This window comes from Opisthocomus hoazin, chromosome 1, assembly GCF_030867145.1.
Source record: "Opisthocomus hoazin isolate bOpiHoa1 chromosome 1, bOpiHoa1.hap1, whole genome shotgun sequence".
Lineage (NCBI taxonomy): Eukaryota > Metazoa > Chordata > Aves > Opisthocomiformes > Opisthocomidae > Opisthocomus > Opisthocomus hoazin.
Window position 1 is genome coordinate 21,474,631 of NC_134414.1, and position 26,653 is coordinate 21,501,283.

The following is a 26,653-nucleotide window of genomic DNA, read 5'->3' on the forward strand; positions in this document are numbered from 1 at the left end:
GCGCCCGGCCCCTTCCGCCGGAACCCGCCGCCGCCGCGCATCCGCTTCCAGCTCCGCCCGCCGCCGCCGCCGCCGCAGGTGCGCGCCGTGCCGCGCCGCTCCGCGCTGCCGGGCACGGGCACGGGCACGGGCACGGGCACGGGCACGGGCACGGGCGGGACGGGGACGCATAGCGCAGCCGTGGGCGGCCGCTGATGGGCCCGCTCCTCTTCCCCTGAGGGGCTGCTCTGCCTGCCCTGGCTCGGGCTCGGGTCCCGGTGGGAGGGGGGAGAGCCCGGCCCTTCGCCCCGCCGCGCGCGGGCGGGTGAGGCGCGGGCCCCGGGGCGGGCTGCTGAGGCGAGGGCCCCGGGACGGCGGCGGGCCCGGCTGCGGGCCCGGCTGCGGGCCCGGCTGCAGGCCCCTGAGGGGCTTCACGCCTGGCGGGGGGCGGTGGAACAGCGCCCGTCGGCTGTGAGTAACGCCAGGCCTCCCCCGGGCACCGCGGCGGGCACCTCGAAAACGCCTCTCCGCCAGGTATTTCTTATGTTGGGGGGTGCGGTCCTTCCCTGCCCGGTGTAACTTTTATAGGGGATGAACGCCGCCGTAAGATGGGAGTTGGAGAACTCTCTAACTTTTAGGAGAAAAACGAGATGGTGTCAGCCTTAGGGGTGTTTCAGTGCTGCTGTTGAAACGCCGTTCAGCGCAGGGGAGAGGGCTGACACCTTCCCCGTTGACACCCAAACCCCGCAGCGTGCGACCCGTGCTGCCGCAGTTCGCAGTCAACCATTTTTCAGCCCATTGGCTTTTTAGAAGCCATTAAAAAAAGCGACTTCCTTGTTTCTGTTTCAGTGAAAGCAGCGTGTCGGTAAAGGAACGCTTCACCGTGTAAATGAGCTCAGTTGCGCAGTACAGCCAGCCTTCATGCTTACAGCATCTTCCTTTTCACACATGCCACCATATCTGTGATCATTCTTGGTCCCAGCCTGAGCTTGATTGAAGCCGAAGGAAATAAATGTACTCTAAGACAGCAGATATATAAATTTTTACTTGTCTAAATGCATGATTTTATATTCTCACTGAGGTGCTCAAGATGCAGTGCTACGCACTAAATGCATGATTTTATATTCTCACTGAGGTGCTCAAGATGCAGTGCTACGCATCGTGAATGCCCACACTCAGTTGCTTGTTGCAGCCTCAGCACCGTGTGCTCGGAGTTACTTCCCACTTGTCTGTCTTCAGAGTTTCTCCTGAGTCTGCTTTAAAGGCGTGAAAGGAGAAGCATGGAAGTTGTATACAACATCATTGTCATGATCTGCATCAGCATAACTTTACACCAGAAATGCAATGTCTAGCTAATTCCAACCTCTGTTGAAGGAGATGAGGTGCAATTTTAAGTGTTCACAGAAGGAAAAACTTGTTTCCTTTTACGATGTATACTTGAGCATCCTTTGACAAGTTGAGTCCAGAGGGACTTGTCAATAGGATAGTGCATACCTATGAAAATGTAGGGTATGAGAGAGGAAGAGAGTTTTCAAAGTGCTACCTTCTCCTGGCAGTGTGAGTTAAAGATAGCTACTGATAACGGCTAGCTACTGAAAGTGCTGTGTGCCTGAATGTATTCAGCTCTGTGTCATTTTAATCTTTTTAGAGTTTTGCTCCATATTCTCTGACCAGCTCTACTCTGACACCACTCATAAAATGGGAGGAAGTCCCGAGTCATGTGAAGGAGGTCTCTCTGCTGTTATTTACGGCTGTTGCCTGTGGGAGTAGGTTATATTCTCGACATGAGGCTTTGCCTCAGTCTTGTGACCGAGAAGACTAACCCAGACATGGATGAGCTTTTCAGTGAAATAACGCCGTGGTTGTGTTTGATACTGGATTTTCAATATATTGCATTCCCAGTTTTTTGACTGGTTTACTTGGCTCTGTGTTGAACAAAATAATTACTGTTTTATCCTTTTTTTCCATTTGCAGATACAAATGACTCTTCTGTTAAACTGAACCATGAGTCTTGCATTACATGATCTGCTCATTTGTTGTCGTCAGCTTGAAAATAAGAAGGCTGTGGAGCGAAGGGTAACGAGTTTTCCTTTGGTATGTGTGCCTCAATTAGCAATTAAGGGAAGCAGTAATTTTTTTTTTCCTGAATTTCCAGAAGGAGATTGAAAATTTGAAGCGACTTCTCCGTGATTCTGAAACAGTTCTCCAGCTGGACCGGAATTCTGATTCTAAACAAGGAAAGCAACTCAACTGGGATGCTGTATTTAGGTAGGTTTTTTTATTCTTTGTGAATGGTTGCAGTTTTCTTACATGGAACATCTTTCTTTTGTTTCTTGTGCCTATTTTAATGCTTATCTTTCCACAGATTGATTTAGACTTCTTGTCAGCTTGTGAACAAGAAATTACTTACGTTAGTCACTAAAGGAAGTAAATTTAGAATAGCCAAAAATGCAACACTCATCACATACAGGAAGTATAACTGCTGGGAAACTGATCATTCATTGGGTGGTGATTCTTCCTTGCCAAACTAGTAGCTACTTTCTTTTACTGAGAATTAGCCTCAGCCTCTGTTTTTCAATGTATAGTTCATGTGTGGATGATAGATAGCTCATTAGAATTTTTTCTGTTACTGAGTTCTTCAAGATGCAATAGAAGGACTGTGGCTTGTGAATTAAAGAAGCTGTGCTGAGGTTTGTAGAAGCCCATCTTTGAAATAATCTGCTTTAGCTGTGCTACAAGATTGGACCGAGTGTGAGCCTGATAGGTTCTTAGGCCAGCTGGGACTAGTGTTAAATTTCGTGTTTCTACTGCATCTGAAGTGTTAATTTTCATAGACTGGTGTCTGGTCAGCTTTCCATTATGTTTTTTAATTGGACAGCATTGGAATAGTTCTTGTTTCGTAGCTGTACCAAAAATATTGTAAGAAGTATTTGAGAAATTCTGTACATTGCTTTTGAGATGGCCAATACTATGTTAGAAATATGTGGGAGAAATACAAAAATAGAGGCTCCAAACTGAACACAACTGGTAGGCCAGAAAAATCTACACTAACTGCCAGTGAAAAGTTTTAATCTATTCTTAGATCTAAAATCTAATCCATATGTAAATTTTAAATGATGGAGAAATAGGACTTGAAGATTTTCCTGATAATAACAATGAAGAGTACTTCTTATTATTTTGTTGTATAATGTTGCAGCATAGATAAAAAGACGTAGCATTTCTTTTTTTTTCCTAGTTACAAATTGTATGTTTAGCATTATGCAAAGTTTAAAGGAAAGTTTGGTTCCTATTCAGGTTGCTTCTGGATTATCTTTAAAAGTTAGATTTCTTTTTGTAGACTATTTCTGTCATGCTTAGACCATAATATATTTCGGTTGTTTTTAGTCTTTGATAATTAGAATTGTGAGAAGAACAAGCCCTGACATTCTAGGCTAAAACAATGTTTACCTATTTTATTTGAGTCATAAGTATGCAGATCCTTGATTAATATCTCTTTTACTTTTGAAGTGTCTTGCAGAAGTATTTCCAGAAAGAAATTAAAAACCTACAACTGGCAAAACCAAATGCGTCTGCTTCAACCCAAAGTGCCAGACAGAAAAAGATGCAAGAAGTTGGAAGTTTGGTCAAATATTTCATCAGATGTGCTAATAAAAGTCAGTAATATGTATTTGTGTAGAACTACTGTTTAGGTGCTTTGCTTTCAACTTTGAATTTTTACTCTGAAGTAAGTTACCAGGGTAGGGTTCATCTTGCTTGCTTCCAGATTTACAATTTAAATATCTTCATGTGAATCAGTCCTTTGTGCTCCTTCTCTGTCCTTGTTGATGTTCATGGTGCCTTTTTCTAATTACTCAATGTGTGTATAACTGATGTGTTGTCTCGTAAGTAATTTCTTTCTTAGAAACAGTTTGTTTAAGAAGATGATTCCTAACAGAACTGTTTCTGAACTGTAGAGGGTTTTTTGTTTTTAAGTAAACATTTACAAGCAATTAATTCCAGATTTATTTGGCACACTTTGGATTAATTACAGTCTCACATTGTTTCTTCATGTAGGAGGACCCAGACTGAAATGTCAGGAACTTCTGATCTATGTCATGGAAATTATAAGAGATCCAACAAGTTGTGCTGCTTATGGATCTGACTGTAGTAGTATACTCCTAAAAGATATCCTCTCAGTAAGGAAATATTGGTGTGAGATATCCCAGCAGCAGTGGTCGGGTAATATTTTTAAGCCTACTTACAAATGTCTTTTCCTATTATAGAAGCATGTTCAGGTGCATTTTAATTTGTTTGATGCCCTGTTGTTTGAGGTACTACACAAAGCATGGGGTAAAATAGTGTCAGCCTTGAAGGCGTACAGTTGAAATAAGCAAAGCAGCAAAGATTAGGAATGGATTTTTTTCTTTCGGCACATTGTTTATCTATTGCTTGCTGAAACATATGTACTTGTGCACAATCAGGTTATGTATGCATGGTCTCCACAGGGCTTAACGTGTATAACAAATGCATGCAACGTGTGCTGGAAATAGCCTGAGTAAAGCTGATGTTGGTGTGCGCTTGTTTGCAAGTTACTAGGTATTGGCTGGTATAGTTCTGATATAGTTAGTGTATTAGTCTTAAATTTTATTATCTGTATTTTGTTGGCTTATGAAGGTCCTAAAAAAACATGGAGTTACTGTTATACGCACATATTGCATATAAAGAAAAAAATAGAAATCTTAAGATTTAAATAGACAAAATCAGATTAAAAAATTGGGTAATGAGACAGCATGCAATCTGAACTGAGTGCAAAGGCCGCACCTCGAGTACCGCGTTCAGTTTTGGGCCCCTCACTACAAGAAGGACATTGAGGTGCTGGAGTGTGTCCAGAGAAGGGCAAGGAGGCTGGTGAGGGGTCTGGAGAACAAGTCTTACAAGGAGCAGCTGAGGGAGCTGGGGGTGTTTACTCTGGAGAAGAGGAGGCTGAGGGAAGACCTTATTGCTCTCTACAACTACCTGAAAGGAGATTGTAGTGAGGCAGGTGTTGGTCTCTTCTCACAAGTAACTAGCAATAGGACAAAAGAAAATGGCCTCAAGTTGCACCAGGGGTGGTTTAGGTTGGATATTAGGAAAACTTTCTTTACTGAAAGAGTGGTCAGACATTGGAACAGGCTGCCCAGGGAAGTGGTGGAGTCACCATCCCTGGAGGTGTTTAAAAAAAGTGTAGATGTGGCACTTCGGGGCATGGTTTAGTAGGCATGGTGGTGTTGGGTGGATGGTTGGACTCGATGATCTTGGAAGTCTTTTCCAACCTATGATTCTATGATTCTGTAAGGTGCTGGTATCCCTATTGAATCTGAGACCAGAGTTATGAAAGACCTGGTGCAGGTGGCATTACGAGTCCTGCTGGAGTCTGCCAAGATGCCCATAACTCTACCAAGGCCTGCATGACAATGAAGCAGTAGCATTGCAATTTATTTATAGTAATCCTGAGGTGTTTATTCCACAGTACCAGAGTCCAGAGGTTAAAGCTGTGGATGATGTCAGCAATGTCACCCAAGCGAAGTGTTCAAAAGAAGAGATTTTGAGAGAGTGCCTCAGAAGTCTTGATACTGATTCTGTCTGTGGGGAGCTTACTTGCCCTAAACTGATGAGCTTCTGACCGGTAGAATTAAGGGTGGTCAGACTCTTCTAGGTCATAGTTGCTCTACTGAGCAAAAATACAGTAACTGGTCATTCTGCATCCCAAGGACTGTATGATACAGCTGCTCTGAGCTAATGTCTGGTTGACTGTGAACAAAGTAGTCACAGTGGCTAGGATTCCCAAAAGATTATCCTACCTATATTTTTCCTTAGAGAAAAGGAGGCCTGAGGGGTGGATGTCCGTTCATTCAAAGTGTTGTCCTAGAATAGCTGCTGAGGTCACAGAACTGAATCAGTATTTCTTTGCAGTGGATGTTGTCCATTCGTGGACTGAGGGACAGTATCATGTCACTTGTAGGTGGCATAAATATCAGCAAGGCTTTTGTGTATGTCATGTTAAAATGAGGATGATGGTTGGATCAATAATGTGCTACTGTGATTTGTATGAGGCTGATGAAAGGACAGTGTCATGATTCCTAAATGGGCCTTGAGATAAGAAAGCAAAAATCTGTGGAAGAGGCCTTTCCTTCAGAAAACTTGTAAATGAATGCAAAGCATGGATGTGTTGGTCTGCGGGCTGGAGTGAACTAGCTGAGCTGCAAGTAATCGAAATATGGGGAGCCTCAATACCAACTGTTCCGATCCGTTGACCTGTCCCTGCTGCACAAAGTTCTTTGTTGATGTATGCGTGGCTGTCAGTTGCTTCTGAGTACTTTAATTGTGTATTCCTCAACATGTGGAGCCCACGGTGCCTGAGCAATCAAGGTAGAGTAGAAGTAGAGTGTGGAAGAAGTTGAGTTGTAGAAAGTTGACCATATCACTATAGCTGCTTTGCTCTGTGTTATCTCCCAGCTTAGGATGAACATAACTTTACTTCCAGCGTAGACAAGACCACATATGTTTGGGGTTTTTTTCCCAGTTAACTTCTGTGACTAATGACATGCAGCTGAATTCAGAATAGTGGGTTTTGTGTATTTAATGCAATATTTTGCTTCAAGTATTTTTTAATGTAATCCTCTGTAATATATATACTTTTTATATATATTTGGATATTTTATAACATATATACATACAGTATCATATATATATATATTTTTTAAAATACATTTGCAGAGTTGCTGATCCTGTATGGCGAATTATACCTCAGACCTTCTGGGAAGATTAACAGAGTCTTGGTGGCTAGGATAATTCACACACTCACGAAGGGGTACTGCTTCCAAACTGATGGGTTGAGTTCTGATATGTTTATCTTCTTTTCAAAAGCAATGCAGTGTGCAAGGTATGTTGCAAGTGCTCCTTTTGTATGCTAGTACCTGCTTTTAGAGAATAACTAATTCTGAGTATTTGGGATTAGACTTGAGTAATAGCAGGTAATACTTCTTTAGACATATTTTGTTGTTCAGTCTTTGAACACCAGTTTCATAAATTCTTTAAATTTTAGTAACATCTGCATTTGTTAAACGAATAATATTCAGAATATAGTTACTTACTAGTATTTACATTTTTAAAATTCCTATGAAAAGAAAGGAGATTATTTCTTCTGGAACTTTAAAGTCTTTGATTTATGTTGCAGGCAGGAGAAAAATACTGCAGGTCTGGATCATATTCTTGGAGCAATGAATGTTTTCTGCAATAAGTTTGCTGCCAACTGTCGCATACAGATTTGTAAAATAGGGGAAGAAATTTTGCCTACAGTGCTTTATATATGGACTCACTATAGGCCAAAGGATTCCCTGAAAGAATCAATAATTGATTTATTTCGTCTTCAAGTTCATATTCATCACCCAAAGGGTGCGAAAACTCAGGAAAAAGGTACAATAAAAAGTTTCCTGTTTTTTTTTTTTTTCTATCACTGTATGTCATTGTTCAAATTATTGTGCCAGCTGTCTGAATTTTGATATGCAGGCTTGGAAACATTGATGGGAGTGATGATTTCTTCTCAGTAGTTTTGTGCTATAGGTTAATATTGAGTGAAACTGAAAACAAGTTTTCAAACTGTATGGACTAAGAGAATATTAAGGTCTGTAAAAGTTGATTTTTTATCAAAAGGTTATTTTAATTACTAAAAACACAAAGTCTTTGAAGAAGGTAAATAATAGTTTAGACTGAGTTTAGATTGCCACGTGTGTTCGTGTCTTAACAGGTGTATTTAAGCCCAGAAATTACTACTGTATTCTAAGTCTGACACTGCATAAAAGTGCTCAGAGAACATCACTCAGTAGTTGTGTTTGTCTGTTATGGCCTATTTGTTATAGCTTTTTTTTTTTTTTTTGCCTTTGTCTACAAATGGCAGAGTGTTTCTAATTAGTCAGAATTTATCTGTTCAGTTTCATTGTAGTCTTTCCAATTAGATAAAGATTTGTTTATTAGAAACTTCGTTCCTGCCCTAATTACTTGTATATGCTGATTAAATTCTCTCTTAACTTTTTTCAGTTTTTTACTTTATTCATTCTCCATTGTAAGACTTGTTCTGCAGGCCTGCATTTGTTGTCAAGCTTCATATGCTTTACTTCAATTTTGGCTGTATTTTGTGTTTTCCAAGTAGGTTTACATATTGTATAAAGTGGGTGGTACATATGTTACCTTTTCATTGTTTTTGCACGTACAGGTGCATATGACTCAATAAAATGGCAAAGTATCTTACATAACCTGTATGATCTGCTGGTGAATGAAATAAATCTCATCGGTAGTAGAGGAAAGTATTCTTCAGGCTCACGTAATATTGCTGTAAAGGAAAATTTGATTGAGTTAATGGCTGATATTTGTCATCAGGTAACATTTTTAGTTGAATATGAAGTTGACTATATACTTACTGTGATGTATGTTTTGCTTTTGAAAGCAGTATGGCTTTAACATTTCCTCAGAGTCATTTACTGAAGTATTAGTACCTTTTGTCTGTGTTCTATTGTGTTTAATTGTTCAGTTTTGTGAAGTTTAGAAATGTTTGGACTCCTACGTTATTTTAGCTTTCACTAGTGCTGCTTATTAGAATATAAGCAGAAGTTCTGTTATAGTAAAGGATAATAAAAATGCTGGGTGCCTCTTAAAAAGCTTTACACACTGGTCCAAAAATGGACCAGTTTAGTTTTGACATTACAGTTTTCCTGTAAATACTGCTTTTTTTTTTTATTTGCTTACTTTTCAATTTCTCTTTATAAAGGTTTTTACAGAGGATACCAAAATTATGGAAATTACCCAGTCGTATGCCATTTCACAGAGAGAGTCCAGTGATGAAACAGCACCAAGCAAGCGCAGGAGGATTGAACTAGGCTGGGAGGTAATTCGAGACAACCTGCAAGGATCACAGAAGGATTTTGATGTCATACCTTGGTAATAACATCTTTACATGAAACAAATATCACTGCAGACATCTTTTTCTATTTAATTGTTCTCTTGAATATATTGTGCTTTCGAAATAGGTGTCTGCACATGCTGTAATTATGTATCTAAGCAATAAGGTTAGATTCTCACAGCATTTGGAAAGTAATGAGTAGTATTCTCAGCACTCTTGCGTTATAAATTTGGTATCTTTGGTTTCCTAAGAAATAAAAAATGAGGTCTGGTAAACAGTGTTGTAGTGTGTAAGATATTCCTGCCTCTGATATTTTACCTGCCTTTTGTGCTAGGTATTACCAGTCCTTATGTTAAGTGATGTGTGTGCGATCCAACTTATGAGTATTAGGAAATTGACGTGAGGGTTGCTGCTGTCTTAAGCTGGCTGTGCCATAGGGCAGCAACTGTTAACAGTTTGGCCATTCTGGACTAGTTCACACAGTTTGCCGTAATATCTGGCCTAAAAACTGTTGAAGTGCAAGGCCTGGTATCTTAGCTTGGTCCCTGATTGAGGGGTGCTTTGTTTGACATGAAAGTCCTCTGAACTGGAGGTGTAGCTACAGGTCTTCTTCCACTGACTGCTGCCGGCGAAGGACTCCGTAGCAGAGAGTGTAGCACAGAGTCAGATCGTTGTTAAAAGAGCACAGCTAGATTTTTCCAGAACTTACCAGTTGTAGTCCTAAGCCAAAGAATGTTGAGTTTTTAGCTAAAATAGATTAAACTGGATGTTTTTTGCTCTTACTCTTCTCCTCTGTCTTTCTGAGTTTTGTTGGAAACTGCTGTACAACCTACCAGAATAGAGTAGCTGCTTGTGAGTTGGGTCCTGAGCTGGGACGGCAGGTCGTGTCTGTGTACATGTGTGTGTTTACTGCTCGCACTATTGAGGCACAGTTGCTATTTAGGATCTGATTGAGAAATTAAAGTGCCATTCTATGTAGAGGTGGTGATCTCCAAGAAATACTGTGAGTACTGTAATTTGCTGATTTGAGTAGAGTTGCATCCATTACTGTGGTCAAAACCCCTCCAATTTATGATTCCCAGCTTAGAATTTATCAAATGAAGAGAATGTTATTTTTCTTGTCTGCAGAGATGTCATAGTAATGTTTCCTGTTTATGCAGTTTCACCCTTGAGGTCACTCCCTGGGTCACAATGTGTAACAGGCTAGCCCAGAAGAAGGAGAAAAATAATTTTCTTGCCTGAAATTTTCTTCCCTTGTGGTCAGAAATCGGTGAACTCAGCTTGCAAGAAATTGTTAGTGATAGTGAGGTTAGACGAGCAGACATTACAAGTAAAAACAGTAGAAATACTGAATCTTTAACCTTTGAGAGTAAACAAATCAGCTCAATACTGGAAAGTATAAATGTGACATGACAGTCGGAGAATGCTTTGTTCATTTACTTTTCAAGATGCAAATTTATACATGTGTGATATTAATTGCTTCACTTTGTGTTTTCAAGGTTACAGATCACAGCTCAATTAATATCAAAGTATCCTATGAATCTGCCTAACAGTGAGCTACCTCCCTTACTCAATGTACTTCAGCAGTTACTGCCTCAGCAGCGCCGAGGAGAAAGGACCCCGTACGTCCTGAAGTGTCTTACAGAGGTAGCGTTGTGTCAGAACCAGAAAACTGGTTTGAAAAGCACCCACAAGCTGGAACTCCAGAGAACTTGGGCAAAGATTTGGTCTCTTACCATTCGTAGCATAAGTTTCCAGCAAATTGAAGTGGAGAGCTTTGGGCTGCTTGGAGCTATGATTCAAGGAAACCTTGTTGTAGCAGATAAAGAACTCTGGAAGATATTTTCAGGACCTGCATGCAAGCCTTCAAGGTAAAATGGGAAGCAAGGATAATACTTTGTGTGTGAATCACATTACTGTGCAACGAAAATCACTGTGTTGTTCTAAATAGTATTGTTGTTGTGGCTGTATTTCTTGTTAAGAACCGCCCACATTCGTGTTTTAAGCATTTGAAATGGGCATAAATACATACGTAAGCAGAGTCAGAAGAGGAGAGGCAAACTTCTTCAAATTTAGAATTGACTAAAAGTGTAAAATTGACTAAAAATTTAAAATCTGACTGAAAGAAATCTTGATTTTTTTTTGAGTTAGTATGTTTTCTTCTAAATATGTTTTGATTCTGAAATGAGTATTCTGAAACAGTCTTTAAAGTAGACAGGAAGTAACTATGATAGCCAAAATGTGGCTTTCGAAAATACAAAAATGCTAATAAAGGAGTTTTCCAGTACACGTGCTTATTGACTTCGTTATATACTTGATGCTCCCTGACCATGCAGAAACACTGACTTTGCTTTAGAGTGCTGATCAACAAATACCGTGTTGTTTCTCACAAATGCCCTGTGTTCCACTTCTGTTACAGTTCTGCTGTATGTTGTTTATCATTACTGATGTCTGCCTGTTCAGTGCCAGAAAATTTGGATGTAGGAATGGAACAGAATAATTGTGAAAGAAATCTGAATTCCGTGTTGAAGGAGGTGATAATGAAATGGGTACTGTCTTGCTATTTTGAGGAAGAAATGGAAGAATGTGCAGAGTTGCCTCCTGTGCTCTGCAGGTAAAGTCTTTGTGGTGTAATTTTGTATGTAAGCTCACCTTGTAACGCAGAAAATTGCGTAGGGATAAGTGGATTTGCAGAACTGTATTATGTTAATGCTTTGGTAGATTTTATGGCGTTCTTAATCTTACTGTAGAATGTCATTCTAGGGACATAATTCAGTTCTCTGTCCGTGGTATAGCAGATACATCAACTACGTGTTAGAAATCTGAAATGAAAACTTAAGCTTGTTTGAAGATATGCTGTTTATCTGCTTAATGTTTGGGTGCGCTTCAGGAATCCCAGGAGCTTGTCTGATTGCAAGAAAATACAAAACAATTTTCTTCTTTTACAGTGATTTTCCTGATCTTACATTACAAAAAATTCTTGTGAGCCTTACGATGAAGAACTGTAGAGCTGCCATGATTTTCTTCCAAAATGATGCTAAATGGTATGTTTTAAAATCGATCATTATAGATACTTAAGCTTCCTATATTTATCATTTTAGCAAGTTGAGATAATGAAATGCATAATTCCTCAAGCTCTTTTGCATCTTTCTGTACAAAATCTTTCAGACCTCATAAAAATAATATTGCTCTTGCAATTTGTTAAGATGCAGCAGACGTTAAAATAGTCTCCTGCTGACAGAGTCAAAGCTTCAGGTACTGAACAAGATACCTTATAAGGGATATGTGTATCATCTCTCTTCAGCAATACAGCTGAATACTTGACTCTTTTCATAAGTACATTAGGTATTTTTAACTCATTACAATTTTTTTTTTAATATTTTGTAACTTTATACAAATATATATTCATGCTTTTTAACATTACCATCCATTCTAAAGGAAGCACTCGTCTTAAGAGTTTTCTTGAAGAGAGATGCTAAGTAGAAGGTCGTCTAGGTGCTTACTGTCCATATGTGCTCATGCTGCTCCACCTGTGTTTGTGGCCGAGCCACACGTTAATTTGAGTCTGCTGGAGTCACTCTATACATGCTGTTGCATCTTTCACTGATGCATGTGTTCAAGCTCTTGAACTGTGTCCAGTTTCCTCTTAATGAAACTAAAATGTGTAAACATGTTCTGATGGAAGACAAGAATTTCCTACTAGAAGTTAAAAATACTAGTTTTAGGGATTTTGTGAATTTCTGCTCCGATTGTGTAAAGTAGGTTGAGGTCAGCCATCTTAATACAAACCAGATGCTGCTATGTGAATTATAGTAGAACATACGATGTGTGTGCAGGCTTTGTTTTTTCTTGCAGTTTCTTCGGACGAAGCTAGAATAGTAGTATCCATTTACAATGAAAGTTTCCTCTAAAATTAAAGATCAGCCAGAGTTTGGAAGCCCAAAAAGATAAAATATTTTATTTTGCTTTTATTTCTTGCATTTAAATAGTAGTTTTAGAGACTTGGAAGTCATATACTGGCTGCTGAAGTAAAAATGCTGTCTCTTCTTCAAGTGTGCAGCACTTGCAAGGGAAAGAAGAAAACAGTTTTTCTGATGTTGAAGAGCTGTATCTGCAGACAACATTTGATGAAATGGATATTTTCACTAACTTTGCAGTAAATGTTGCAGATAAAAATGTGACTGGTTCAAGACTTGCCATCAACCAAAATCTTAGGGAAACACTGGAGTACTGTCTTTTAGCAATGTCAGAAAAGCTTTTAAGCAGCTGTTCTCCTAAGGTAAGTCAGAAATTACTGTTGCATCCGTGTATTTGTGCTCCCAAACAATATATTTTCAAGGCAAAATACATAGATTTTCATTCCTTTTGCTGCTGAAAATGAGCCACAAGCATTTTAAAAACTATATCCAATAATATGGAATAGAGAAATCTCTATTTCTTTACATCATTGGCAAAATATCCATAGTTTTCTTAAGTATGTGGGAATATGTAGAAGCTGCATAGAAGTGGAAGTGTGTGCAAAGTTGCCACATAAACCACTGTTATCCTGCTTTTTGTGATACTGATTTCAACTTCTGTGCCCTTGTAAAGCTTTAAGCTCTTGCCAGTTTTCAGCCAAGATAGCCTGAGGCATAGAGGTCTCAAACAGGTTTTTTAAAAAGAGGCAGCTGTGTAAAGGAGTAACTGTAAAGAAAGCCGCAAATACCGGCTATACTAGCAAGAGCACAGCCAGTGCTCAAGGGGACTGATTTATCCCCCTCTGCTCAGTGCCTTTAGACAGCATCTGAAATACTGCATCCAGTTTTGGGCCTCCCAGTACAAGACAGACATTTAGTGCCTTCAGTGAAGGCCACTGAGATAGTGGGGGCTCCAGCACTTGACCTGTGGGGAGACACAGAGGAAACTGGGGTTGTTCAGCCTGAAGCAGAGATGGCTTTGGGGGAGCCTAACAGGCTTTGGGGAAGCCTGTCAGTGCCGGAAGATTGTCTGGAAGACAGATCCAGGCTCATTGCAGTGGTCTATTGCAGGAAGGTGAGAGACGGCAGGCAGAGTCAAGAGAAGTTCACAGTGGATAAAAGGAGAATTTTGTCTACATGAGGACGGTCAGGCAGTGGCACAGGTTGCCCTGCCTGAGAGGTTGTGTGGTCTTCACCCTTGGAGGTTTTCAAGCCCTGACTAGATCAAGCCTTGAGTAACCTGTTCTGACCTCAGAGCTGACCCGGCTGCGAGCGGGAGGTTGGACCAGAGCCATGCTGAACTTTCATCCTGAACTATCCTGTGATGCTATTTTTATCTTCCACTTGTTGGAAGTGGAGGTTTTTGTTCTTTGGAGAAAAATCTTGACTTGTAGAGGAAGAGCCACCACATAATGGTAGAAAGTTTGTGAAAACAAAAGCAGCAGGCTTTTTAAACTTCCAGTTCTTTTGACAGTCTAGCTTTGATTTTAATACAGTGGTGTGCCTTCCTTGCAATTCACCGCTAAGGTCCTGTGATATTTGGTGAGCCAAAGAGGCGGTACCACAGTTTGAAACAAGGTACTGGCAATTGGGAGCTATAAAACTTATCCCTGGTTTTGCCTGTGTAACAATGGCACGTGTGCATATGTTTTGCCATCGTTTTTTCATAGATACCTGCTTTTCAAGAATGTGATAGCAATCCTTTTTGGTCTCCCTTCCTGAGAAAGACAGACAAGTAGTTATTTGTCTGCTCTTTCTCCTCCTTTGATCCATATAATTTAGACAGGTAAAGAGCGATCTCTAAAATACGCCTGCAGTAAGCTTGTGTGTGTTTACAGCCATCTACGCCATTGTTTATTGACACACTAGCTGCTAAGAAGCAACTTAGGAATTTACTAAGATTGGAAGTGACAGCAGTTGGAATATGATACAGTTCCTGACTAGCTCATTCTGTACCTAGTCGTGGCAGGAGGTAAAATAAATAAACAGAGCACATGGGAAGAGCTGGAAATATTACTATAATGGAATCTAAAGGAGAGGCAGAATTTAAAATGTTGCGAAGGATGGGAGCTTCAAAGCCATGGGACATACAGAGAATATTATAACATGGAGAGCCAAGAGGACTTGCTAGGGAGCTGAGGCAGCTGCAGTGCAAAACACTAAGACGCTAATCTTCATTAATTTTGGTGAAATCTGTATATAAAACTGTTTAAAAAAGACTCAATAGAATTCTGTATTTTGTTAAAAAAGTTTAATGACAAATCAGTGGTATTTATACTGTATATTTGATTTAGTCTAAGACTGTTGCTGCAGAACACCTTGTCCGATGTGTCAGTCTCTTGGTTGGTGTTCTTGGCTGCTATTGCTACACTGGAACATTTAAAGAAGAGGATGCCTGTAAATCACAGTTGTTCCAGAACGCTAAGGTAAGCAGCAATGTGTATGAGAGCTATTAAAAACAAAATAAACCAGTAAATATAATGTGAAAAATTTTATTCATATTGGCAGGTTTTCAGAGCATGAATATTTGCACTGGTTTCTGCTTAAAAAAGGCAGTTGGGAGAGGTTTAAATATGTTACAGCTGCTGAAAGAGAGGAGTCATTGAAGTTCTGTCAGTACACCAGTGCAGCAGTTCTGCAGTGGAGAGTATTCTAAATATGGATACATTTCTGGGTCTCGCCTTTTAAAAAAGTAAAATAATAATGGACATGTGGACAAAGGACCACTTAGAGGATAACAAGTCCTTTCATTTATGGGTCTTTTATGCAGGAATTTGTCAAGATCATTTGATGGTTTAAACCAGTATGAAGACAGCTGCTATTATTATTATTATTACTACTACTCTATATGTGGTGGTTTCTTGCTTAAATATGGAAACTCAAAACTTATACATTATGGAGAGATGCTGTGTTTTTATTTTGTGATGAAAATTTCAATGTTTCAGGCAGGTCTAGGCCATCTTTTAGTCACTTCTGGAGCAGAATGAAACGAACAAAAAGAAAAAGTCCAAATCATTAATGCACACTGTAAATACCAAAACTATGTGGATGAGAATGTATGAATGAGAATCATGTCCTTTTGTCTCTGTGTGTGCTGTGAATGTGCCAATGTACGAAGGAATTTAACTGGGGTATTTTAACTGTGTTGTATTTCTACTAGTCTCTCATCCACTATGCCGGAGAAAGCATTTCTCAGTCTAAAAACAAACTAAATGAAGATGTCCAGATAAACTCACTGAGGACTTTGATAACACAATGTACAAAATGTTTATGCAATTGTACCAAGGTAAAGTTTATAAAGGAATTTATATTTCTTTCTTCATTAATGAGATCACAAAGTTGAATATCATACATATGGTACCTGAAAAAAATGAATTAACCTATCTGTACATCTTACTTTCTTACAGAACAGTACTAATAAGATGTTGTCTAATATATTCCTGCGTTTGTTAACAACAAAATTTATGAATGATCTTGTAGATATTTGCAAAAGTCTGGTAAGTACATTCTGTATCTTTCTAAATACAGTGCTCTTCTATGAGAGGATTGTTTTTACAGTATAATAATTCGAAGGAAAACCAAATGAAATACTTAATACTGAAAAAAATATATCAAAATACATTGAGTTTTATAGAGAACTCCTGACTGGAAACATTTTTATTTAACATTTGAAAACAGGTGTAGGGGAAAAATGAGAGCAAATGGGTAACATTTGATCAAGGGTAGCATGCCAGCTCACATTAAATAACAAATCATGTTATTTTTGGAAAATTTTTAATACTGTGTCGGAGTAAAAGTATATACAGATTTTATGCCATGGAAAGAATTTCTGCAACACATGACATTTAACTTTAATGCACTTGTGAAGTATTAGAAGCTTCTTTTTATTTTGTTGTTTGATGGACTTCAGTGCCTTAAAACACTTTAAAGGTGTTTATTATATAGATACTAAATCTTGTAACTGTAGATGACTCTCTCACTGACAGAAGTAATAGGGTGGCACATCACTGTGCTTAGCACGACTCTTAAAGTTTCTCTTTTTGGCACATTCTCCTGTAGTCAGGTCTAGGTAGACAATATCCGTTGCTTTTTTCAGGTGAGGAGAAGCTGAGAGTCTTATCTTCTGTTAACTTGTCATCTGGTAGGGAAAGTACTAATTAGTGTGCCTCAGAAAGGTCCTATGTTTCTCTGTGATTGTGAAGTATAGGGAGAGGTTTGTGAGTCTTGTAGAGAGAATTGTTTTTCAAATATTAACAATGTCCTTGGCACCATCTAAAACACAGAGACTAGCATCTATCTTAGGAAGTGTGTGTCCAAAAGAGAATAGTTCAGATGAAATAATTCACGTACATAGAAGACAAGTTTATCACAAAGAATGAAATTAATCAGTTTGGTGTAGTCCTTATTGTCTTCACTTGTTCCAGTTCACTGGGAAACTGTAGTGTCTTTCCTTGTGTTACGCCTGTGGTGTTTCTCCTGTACTCAAAAGCCAACTGTAAACGGATGTGGTGTTTTTGCCAGATGACATTCAATGGAAAACCAAGTGAACTGGGAGAAGTGGATCTGTTGGGGAATGATCCTGAGGAGAGTAAAATGGAAGTAGATAACCAGGTATCTGATGATCTATTTGATGATCATTCAGTGACTGACATCAGTGATACAAATGAATCTGGTGAGATGCAAAATATAACAGGTAAGTCTTCTCTGTGTCCAAAACTATTTGCAAAAGCTTGTTTTTACATAATACTCTTTGAACGACAGTGGGATACATAATTGTGCTACTTTATTAGTAGTTGAAGCAGGTAGTTGTTGAACCAGATACTTTCTAAACAATAATAATTCTTTTGACCTCATTAGTGTTTGAAGGATACTAGTGAAGTATTCTAGCTCATTTGGAAAGGAGAAATCTATTTTTTATTAATAGTAAATAAATACTATTTATTTACTATTACAGTAGTAAAGTAGATTTACTATTACAAGCAGAGAAGCTAGTTAACTTGTTCAAAGTCAGGCAGAAGTTTTGGCAAAGAAAAGACTAGAAAGTGTGTCTATAGGATACCTGTCTCTTTCATTAGACTGTACTTTATTTTCTTAAAAGTAGTCATATTTAACTTTTCTCCTTGTCTTGATCAATAATTCTTGACAAGGTCAGCTTTCTTATATTTCTGGACCTGCAGAGGGACAGGAGCATGAATCTGTTTATTCCTGTTGGCAGCTACAAGTACTGATGTTCTCTTTTGGTTTAAATTCTTTCTTAAAATGGTGTGTACTTAAGTTTTTAATCAGCACTATGCCTTCTGTTTGTTACTGAATGAGAAGGAAATCAGGGTGTTACATTAATGCCACAAACAGCAGCTGGTCCATTTTCCCCATCATGTTGAATAAGTGTCTAGAAGTATCTTCTCCAACCACCTGATAAGTAATTCTAGTAAATGAAGTTTGCAATTGCAGAAAGTTACGTGAGTTCTAAATGTGACAGCAAAATGGTGTTTGTAACTATTACGTTTAGGTTATAATTGAAATTTCAGTGAGGGTATTAACATAGTAGTAATTGTCACATTTTCAATTCTGGGGAAGCTTTGAATCTGTAGTTTAAGGTATATCCTAAGTTATAGGCAGGAACACAAAATAATACAGCTGCAGGTGGTTGCACTGAGTTCATCCTATCCTTGATGGAGAAATCAGCCATATGAAGGGGCACATAAATTAAAAGCCTCTGTTTTAGAGAGGGCCTTTGTAGAAGTGGGAGACACGCTCAAGAAGCTGTTACTGGTGCAGTAAGAGCTCTATAACAAATAAACTTAAAGGTTGCTAGTACTCTATTTTGAGAACTTAAATTAGCTTTGTAAAGACCTGAAATGTTACCAACTTTTTGTCCTTGGAGAAGCATTTCTTACATGAAAATCTTATTTTCAGGTGCTTTGAGCCCATTAGCTGAAGAACAGTTGACAAAGCAGGATTTACTTCTCCTTGAAATTCTGAGATTCTTGTGTATTTGTGTAAACACAGTCCAAATTCAAACAGTGAGCTTCCGAGCCTCTGATATACGGAGGAAGCTGTTAATGCTGACTGACAGCAGTGTCTTTGATAGTGCTAAGCCATTGCATCTGCACATGGTGAGTGTGACCCATCTCTGTATTTGTACTGGTTTTAAATTTGTGTGTTCTTGGCAGTTGTATATTGTCTTTCTCTCGTCATCGATACCCTGAGAAGACATGAAAATGGCTACTTCTAGTGTTCAGAAGAGTGCTGTGGTCAGGGAAAGAGCAGTTAGAATTTGTTGTAAGCCAGAATATAAAAAGTGGAGAAGTATAAACAGCTTTCCTTTATCATTAATTATTTGTTAAATAGCTAGAAATGGTCTCTGTAGTAGAACAGGATCTGTGTTTTAGTTTAAAAAGGAAATATTTTTGACTGCCAAGACTAACATTACTGTGTGACAGTCCTTACATGAAAAGATGGTCAGTCTAACATGTAAGAGCTGACAATAGGTGTCTTTGCTGCGTGATTTCATGTAAGAGTTACTGAAAATGTTTTATATTTTTTATTTTTGTCTACTTATTTTCTTAAGTATTATTTTCCATTTTGGTTCTTTTTCTTTATTCCCCAGTACTTGGTCCTTTTGAAGGAGCTCCCTGTTGAAGAACAACTCTTGCCTGAAGACGACATTGTTATGCTTCTTAGGCCTCTTTCGTAAGAGAGAAACTGTTCAGCACGTATTAGAGCTTTTGTAGTTCAGCAGCTAGAGGATTTGGGTACTGTTTAGTGTTTCAAGATATTTTTTCTTACTTTCTTTCAGTGCTGTGTGTTCTTCGTACCGTCGAGATCAAGAAGTTTGTAAAATAATTCTAAATAATTTGCTTCCTATAGCAGTAGGATTGGCCCAGTCCAACACACATGCTGAAGAGACAGGGGATGCCCAAGGACAATTTTTCACAGTTGTTGGAGCCTTTTGGTATGGTCTATCTGTTTAGAAGTAGACTGAGCATAAAATTTTTAACTTTGCTATCAGTGTGAAGACTGTAGTGCTGTTGTGTGTCTTGCTGTTGGTATCCTATGGTATCTTTATCCAGTATTTAACTTTCCAGATTTTCTGTGTCATGTTGTATTTGTTAGCAAAGAATCATATTGTCATTAAGATAGTATTTGAACAATAAATGCTACACTGTTGTATATTAACAAAGATTTATTGTGCTCTGAATTGCATCAGTAATTATAACAAGTGATAACTTCAGCAACCAGAAATGGATATCGTATACAATTGTAGGTTATCAATAAAAACATCAAATCCTCCCAAACATGCCTGTTGAGCACAAAAGAATGAACTGTAATCAGCAGAAACTAACTTAGACTTTTTCTCAAAATTGTTGGCAACTTTTTCCTTTATTCAGATCTTCCTTATTTTAGGCATTTAGCTCAAGGAGGGAAATGCACAGCACCAGTAAGAGTGGCCCTTTTGAACTGCATGAAAGCCCTACTTGAGGTAATCCCAGATTTTCTGACATTCATTAGCGTGTTAAGCATATATACTTAAGGTTTACTTAAAAACAGTATCTAAAAATCTTTTGCATATGTCAGTGTATATTCCATTCTAGGCCTTCTGTATGTTTTAAGCCACAATATTAGTTTTCTTCAGGCAGATCCTTATTGCAAGTGGGCGATCCTTAATGTGATAAATGAAGATCTACCTGTGAGTGATGCTTTCCCGCGTTTTCTCGCAGATGGTCACCATGAAGTTCGCATTCTTGCTGCCAAGTCGATTACCAGGTGATAATGTAAATCTTTTTTCTGTTTATAGGAACAATGCTGAATTTCACTTAACTGCGTTTACTTCTGCTAGTGTATACCTGCTCTTTTCAGTGCTTCTGGGGCTTTAATCTTGACAGAATATAAAAGCCTACCAAGTTACTTTGGTTGAGGTGTTCAAACTTTACCTAAATTTCAATTATTCCGTGATGTGAGAGAGATATATATTAGAGAGAGGTAAACTATGTATGTATAAAGCTATATATGACAGCAAATTTTGCACTAAATTTATTATGCAGAACTTGAGTAGGAAATAGGTTTGTTTTTCCCCTAGAAATAGATTAGATACACTGTGTAGCATGAGAACTTTCTTAAAGGATCTTGGGTTTTGAATACTCTATATAGTTCTTTCTCCATACATCAATAAGGATGTAATTGAACTGGAATAGGAGTAGAGGAGGGATGTACAAAAGTATGAAACGCTTTATGCACAGCTGTTGGTTGCATAAACTGGAACACTTCAGCACAAAAAGAGTTGAATTGCGGGTGGTATAACATAGCTCCACAAAATATGGAATGGAACAAAGTGAAGATTTGCAGTCTTTTCCAGTTTAAAGACGAGGGGACATCAAGTGAAGCTAACAGTTTAAGATTCAAAGAAAATATGGTTTACTTCTTCGTACAACATTCAGTTATCCTGAGTGTTATCCTACTACCTTCAACTGTCTGGATGTTTACAGGGGTTCAAAAAGCAACAAACTGACAAAAGAGTTAATCATTGAAGGATACTAAATACAGTCACCACTCCTAACTCATGATCTGCCTAGGCCACCTGTGGTCAAATGTTGTATTCAAGGAATTATTATGTACACAGGGTGAGCATATGGTCATCTTTCTTAGGTATCTACTAGTAGTCACTTAGAAATAGCTAAAGGTCTGATCCACTGTGGTGTTCTCATTTTTGTTACAAAGAGCAAAGTGGGTTGGGCTTTCATCTACAAAAAATAAGTTCTTTGAGAAACTCTTTTTACATATACACCTGTTCAATAAATGTATTCCCAAAGTACTTCATGACATGAAATGCTCCATTACGATGGACAGCTGAACTTTGCTTTCCTGCACTGGCAGAGACTGGGAAACTTTTGTATGTGTTCAGGCTGTTCTCCACTATTTTGCTGCAACAGATGTTCGTAGTGTTATTGATAATGTTTGAGGGAGAGGAAGGAAAGGCTGCTGTACAAGAAAGTTAACAAGGAAATAATGACAATCAGAAAATTAGAATCTTATTATTTGTATGCACAGAATGCAGTAATTCTGTAGACTAAATGCTATGCTAATAGTTACTGTTCTTTTTTTGAAGTTTGTTTCAAGATGTGAAACAGAGAGATTCTTCTGGAATGTCAAAACCTCTTCCTTTGAAGCTCCAGCAAAAGGCTTTTGAGAATGCGTATCTCAGAGTTCAAGAAGGAATGAGAAATCTGGTACCAACACATAGTCATTAGTTTTGCCTAGTTTTTGTCTTATGAATAAGATGACCTTTTAAATGATCATGTTTAGTTTTCCAAGAACATTAATTCTGTTGGACCTCTGATAATGTGAGGTGGTGAAACAAAGTGCTAGTCAGGAAGTTCCTTACACGTCCAGTCAGTCTCTGTTTTGCCCACATTAGACGTTTTTAAACTTTTTCACTGTATGTTCCAGGCTGCTCTTCTGAATCACAGGATTTGTTGTTGTGGGTTTCGGTACTGTAACACTTAAGAATCAAAGAAGAATGGAGCCTCAGTATTCTAGACAACATGTAAACAATGAATAAGAGGCAATGTAAATTCAGATTGTGTGTTTATGTAGTATAAAACCGGATTTGTAAATTTCAGTAAGATCATGTTTCCAGTGCTATTAGAGCAGTGGCTTTCGCAAAACCAAAATTTGCTTAAAAAATTAAACTATTCAGTTGAAACTTCAAATGAAGGAAAAGTTTTACTTCAGTGCAGTGACTGAAAATGGAATGGTGTATATTACTGTGGAATTTCTTTAACTATTAATTCTTGTATTAGTGTCTTTCATTTTTCTTCCGTGCTGTGTGCAAGTCATCTGTGTCATCTACATTTTCCATTTTTTTTCTGTCATGCTACAGTCTATCTGCATGTCACCTGTTGACGGATTTTCTCTGCGTTCCCTTTGCCTGCTGTTTGTAGCTTGGGCTTGCGGCTGAGGCCTCATCTCTCTGTCATCTCATGTCATCGCTCTGTACTGTCGCCTCCAGCTCTTTGTCGTCTTGTCTCATTTCTCTGTTGCTTTGGTTCTCTGTTCTGTCACCTCAGCTTGCTGGTGCCTATTAGCTTCTGCACTTTCGTTGCAGTTTCTTGTTACTTTTATTCAATATTCATCACTTGTCAATCCCATGCCTTAACAGTGGAAGAAGTGCATGTGAATTATAAGGCAGTTCTTCTCCTATGTGCATCAGGGAGGAGTAAAAAGGAGACCTGTCTTGTCAGTGCCTCGATCATTTCTGTGTTAAGTGCATTGCCTTTGTTTAAACTGCTGATGCTATAATATGAACTGGGGTGTGTGAGGTAGCAGCGTGTGTGCTGGCATGCTGGAGGCAGTAACTTCTGATTGAGGAGTGGAGCAGACAGCTGGGGGGAAGTTATTTTTAAGCAACCAGAGGAAGATTTTCAGCAGTATTTATGTCAATGCCCTGAATTTTAAATTATTTATGCTCATTTATTAATTAGGAGGTTGCTTTAACAAAATACTTGTACAAGGAGTTTATTATTTCTTATTGAAGGTCAGGGGTGGTGCAAGTCCCGAAGATCTTTTGGACAAACAGTGTAATGGAAAAGCAGTTTTGCTGATGCTTATAACCATGGTTCTGTGCTGCAGTCCGGTCTGTGAAAAACAGGCTTTGTTTGCTATTTGCCAGTCTGTGAAAGAGAATGGATTAGAACCTTACCTTGTGAAAAAGGCAAGTATAAAATTCCATTTTATATTCAGGTAATAAATTTAGGTTAGGTTAAAATTGGAACAGTACAAAATGTTTTTGTCAATACTGAAAGTTGTTAAACTTTGTAAAAGTGTGACTAATGCGGAACTTAAATATCTGACTGAATTTGTAGTTATATTTCATGACCTACATAGAAATGATGGTATCATAAAAAGCAATTTTAATGGTAAATCTTACGTGTTAAAAGCGCAGATCTGAAATGCGAATAGATTTTTATACGTTGAAGATTGCAGATCTCGTTTAAGAAAATCTTTCTATGCAGTGGAAGTAAAGTGAGTTTTCTGACGTGGAAAATAGGCAAAATACATGCAAAGTATTGGAAGATGGTATGTGTCTTGTGGACTTTCATTTTGAAGTTCATAAGGGTATATTGAAATAATTGTTGTTTATACTGCAGCTTTTTGTGCCTGTCACTTTTTTGGTGTGCGTGTTCTCTCCTTTTTATCCTTTCTTTCTGTTCGTTGCCTCTTGGTTTTACACACAGTCTCCACCCTGCAAAATGTGTGCTGGCTGTCCTTGCTTTGCATACCACCTCATACGGGGTAGTTGTCATTCCTTGATTGCACTCTTTGGAGACAAGGCAATAGAAATAATAAAAAAAATTGCTTATGCTAAATAGGAGCTGAATTATACAAATACTCGTTAAAAGGCTGGAGGGGGAGGATGTGGAGGTGTAGTACTGTCGGTTTGCTGTAGTATCATGTACTCTGCATGTTATTTCTGCAACCTTATTTCATGCACAGGTTTTGAAAAAAGTATCTGACGTTTTTGGCTATAAAACTATAGAAGACTTCATGACATCACATTTAGACTATTTGGTGATGGAGTGGCTGAAAATAAATGACAGTGGATATAGCCTGTCTACTTTTCCTTATGTTCTTCTGAACTATACCAGCCTTGAGGAATTCTACAGGTAAGTTTGCTAGATGAAAGCAGTTTATTTAGATTTTTTTTACAATTATGACAACAGAATTTCAAATTTCTGAATATAATAATGCATCAGGATTTTGTTGTGCGATAGCATTGAGAGCTTTTAAAATGTTTTTCAGGTATCTTGCGTATTATATTTGCACTGGTAAATTTGTTTGTATAGCAGTAACTAAACAATAATTACAAGTTTAGTTATACAGTAGAGGAATGGTGTTTGCTATGTTATGCTTGAGATTTTTTTTAAAAATCCAATTCAAGGACATGCTGGAAATGTATTTACTACGTGTAGGTCTTGTTACAAAGTTTTGGTTCCACACCTGGTGATTAGAAGTCAGTTTGACGATGTGAAATCACTTGCCAACATGATTGAAAAAGACTGGAAGCAGGTTCTAGCAGACTGTTTTCCAAAGATACTTGTGAATATCCTCCCGTATTTTGCCTGTCAAAGCCATGGAAAGAGTGAAGTAGCAGAACAAAGAGATACGGCTTCTAAAGTCTACGACATGCTAAAGGATGAAAACTGCTTAGGAAAACAGGTATCTGTTTCAAATGGATAAATTGAGTTCTGTGGCATTTAGCAGCCCTGAAAGAAACTTTTCTCTAAAAATGTAAATAGTTCAAGTTTACAGATACAAAATTATTATTTTAATAAAGCCAAACTAGCCAAATTTTTATCCTAAGTTTTTCCAGTGCTAAGTGTTTCTACTCAGTAGAAACTTTCAGGCAGACAGTTGACTTGAAGTATAATTTTTTCAGAATGTAATAATTTTTTTTTTTGCCATTAGTTATACATACCTGAGTTTCCCTGTTATATTTCTGTTTAAGTAAGTCATGTTTGCCTCTTAAAATATTTTGTTAGTACTTTATCAGGCGCCATCTTCCTCAGAGGCAGACTTTATATTCAGAACTAGTAGTAAAATTAAACTTTTTTTTTTCCAGATACAGTAGGAAAGCAAATTTTTCTACCTGTGACTGCCATAGGCTTAACCAGGCTTAACATCTGAATGAATTGCATGTCATAGATAATTGAACAAATCGAGAATCCAGACAGGAAGAAATAGGTTTTCTCGGAGAAGAAATGTTAAATTATTCCAGCTAAAATATTCTTTTTCTTATTAAAACACTATTTTCCCCCTTCTAGCAAATTGACAGTTTATCTCATAATAACTTACCAGAGATTGTGGTTGAGATGTTGATGACCTTACATGAGCCACCTGATAGCACAGTAGAAGGAGCTCATCTAACTAAATATATAAGGTATGTCTTGGTAGATTTTCTGAATGCTGAATGTATATGTATAATATTGTGCATTAAAACACGTGCTTCAGACATAAGAAGAGGTGACCTTGAAGTTGAGAATTAAAGGAACTTACTGTCATTAGTAATGATGTATCATAGACATGCTTTCTCACATAGTTACTCCGCAGTATCAGTAAGGAGAACCTCTGTAATACTTCAGTTGATGGAAAGAATGAATGGGTGGGTAGGAGAATGCTGTTGTATGTTGGTGAGCTGGACTACGGCAGTGCCAGTTTAGGTTGGTTCAAATTTGGGTGGACTGCCCTCTCTATAAAATTGGTCAGGTTTTAGTGTCTAAATTAAAGTGATTCTTTTTAAAGGTCTTTAAATATTTAGAAGTCACCTGAGAAGTGAACCGAACCGTTTCTTAACAGTTCTTGTAGTGGCAGCTCTTGCCTTTGGTAAGGAGATTGCTTGAGCAATGCCAAATAATTCCTAATTAATAGAAATATTTTAATGCCATAAGTATCTTCATTTTTATGAGCTTTTCGTTGTTGTTATCCTAAAAATATCACTATTTGCATAATTATGTCTGGAAATAATTTTCCAGATTTTTTTTGTTTAGGTAGAGACTATTTGGAAAAACATTACACTTCCTGAAGTTATTGAAGAAGATACTTTTATTGTAGAAGTAGAAAGTTGAAAGAATCCAAAGCCTTTCTGTGAAAATCTGCCAAGTTGAATGGCTGAGGGTTTCAGAACTTTATAAAAGAAATTTGTTTCAGTGAGTTTATTAACAGACTGGGGTGTCTGCTTGTAACCAAAGTTTTTCTTTAAGAAGGAAAGGGTAAGAATACGAGTGATGAAACTTAGACTTTGCTGGTT

At 38.1% G+C, this 26,653-nt stretch overlaps 1 protein-coding gene across 5 annotated transcripts in view; it reads left to right on the forward strand.

Moving 5' to 3' along the window:
* The first annotated feature begins 349 nt into the window (after window positions 1-349).
* The window catches only part of ATM (ATM serine/threonine kinase), a 75,426-nt gene continuing 49,122 nt past the window's right edge, over window positions 350-26,653 (forward strand). For all 5 annotated transcript variants that reach the window (XR_012763695.1, XR_012763694.1, XM_075418420.1 and 2 more), the window contains exons 1-27: window positions 350-513; window positions 1,954-2,055; window positions 2,135-2,247; window positions 3,487-3,632; window positions 4,033-4,197; window positions 6,715-6,880; window positions 7,175-7,413; window positions 8,210-8,373; window positions 8,762-8,931; window positions 10,393-10,764; window positions 11,313-11,507; window positions 11,842-11,937; window positions 12,947-13,172; window positions 15,144-15,275; window positions 16,010-16,135; window positions 16,257-16,346; window positions 17,371-17,542; window positions 18,766-18,965; window positions 19,460-19,542; window positions 19,649-19,804; window positions 20,257-20,332; window positions 20,486-20,616; window positions 21,956-22,076; window positions 23,384-23,560; window positions 24,343-24,512; window positions 24,819-25,065; window positions 25,671-25,786. Coding sequence is in view for 3 of the 5 variants with exons in the window: in XM_075418420.1 (XP_075274535.1) it covers window positions 1,984-2,055; window positions 2,135-2,247; window positions 3,487-3,632; window positions 4,033-4,197; window positions 6,715-6,880; window positions 7,175-7,413; window positions 8,210-8,373; window positions 8,762-8,931; window positions 10,393-10,764; window positions 11,313-11,507; window positions 11,842-11,937; window positions 12,947-13,172; window positions 15,144-15,275; window positions 16,010-16,135; window positions 16,257-16,346; window positions 17,371-17,542; window positions 18,766-18,965; window positions 19,460-19,542; window positions 19,649-19,804; window positions 20,257-20,332; window positions 20,486-20,616; window positions 21,956-22,076; window positions 23,384-23,560; window positions 24,343-24,512; window positions 24,819-25,065; window positions 25,671-25,786 (4,121 nt within the window). In the remaining 2 variants the exon portion in view is untranslated. The remainder of the gene's footprint in view (window positions 514-1,953; window positions 2,056-2,134; window positions 2,248-3,486; window positions 3,633-4,032; window positions 4,198-6,714; window positions 6,881-7,174; window positions 7,414-8,209; window positions 8,374-8,761; window positions 8,932-10,392; window positions 10,765-11,312; window positions 11,508-11,841; window positions 11,938-12,946; window positions 13,173-15,143; window positions 15,276-16,009; window positions 16,136-16,256; window positions 16,347-17,370; window positions 17,543-18,765; window positions 18,966-19,459; window positions 19,543-19,648; window positions 19,805-20,256; window positions 20,333-20,485; window positions 20,617-21,955; window positions 22,077-23,383; window positions 23,561-24,342; window positions 24,513-24,818; window positions 25,066-25,670; window positions 25,787-26,653) is intronic.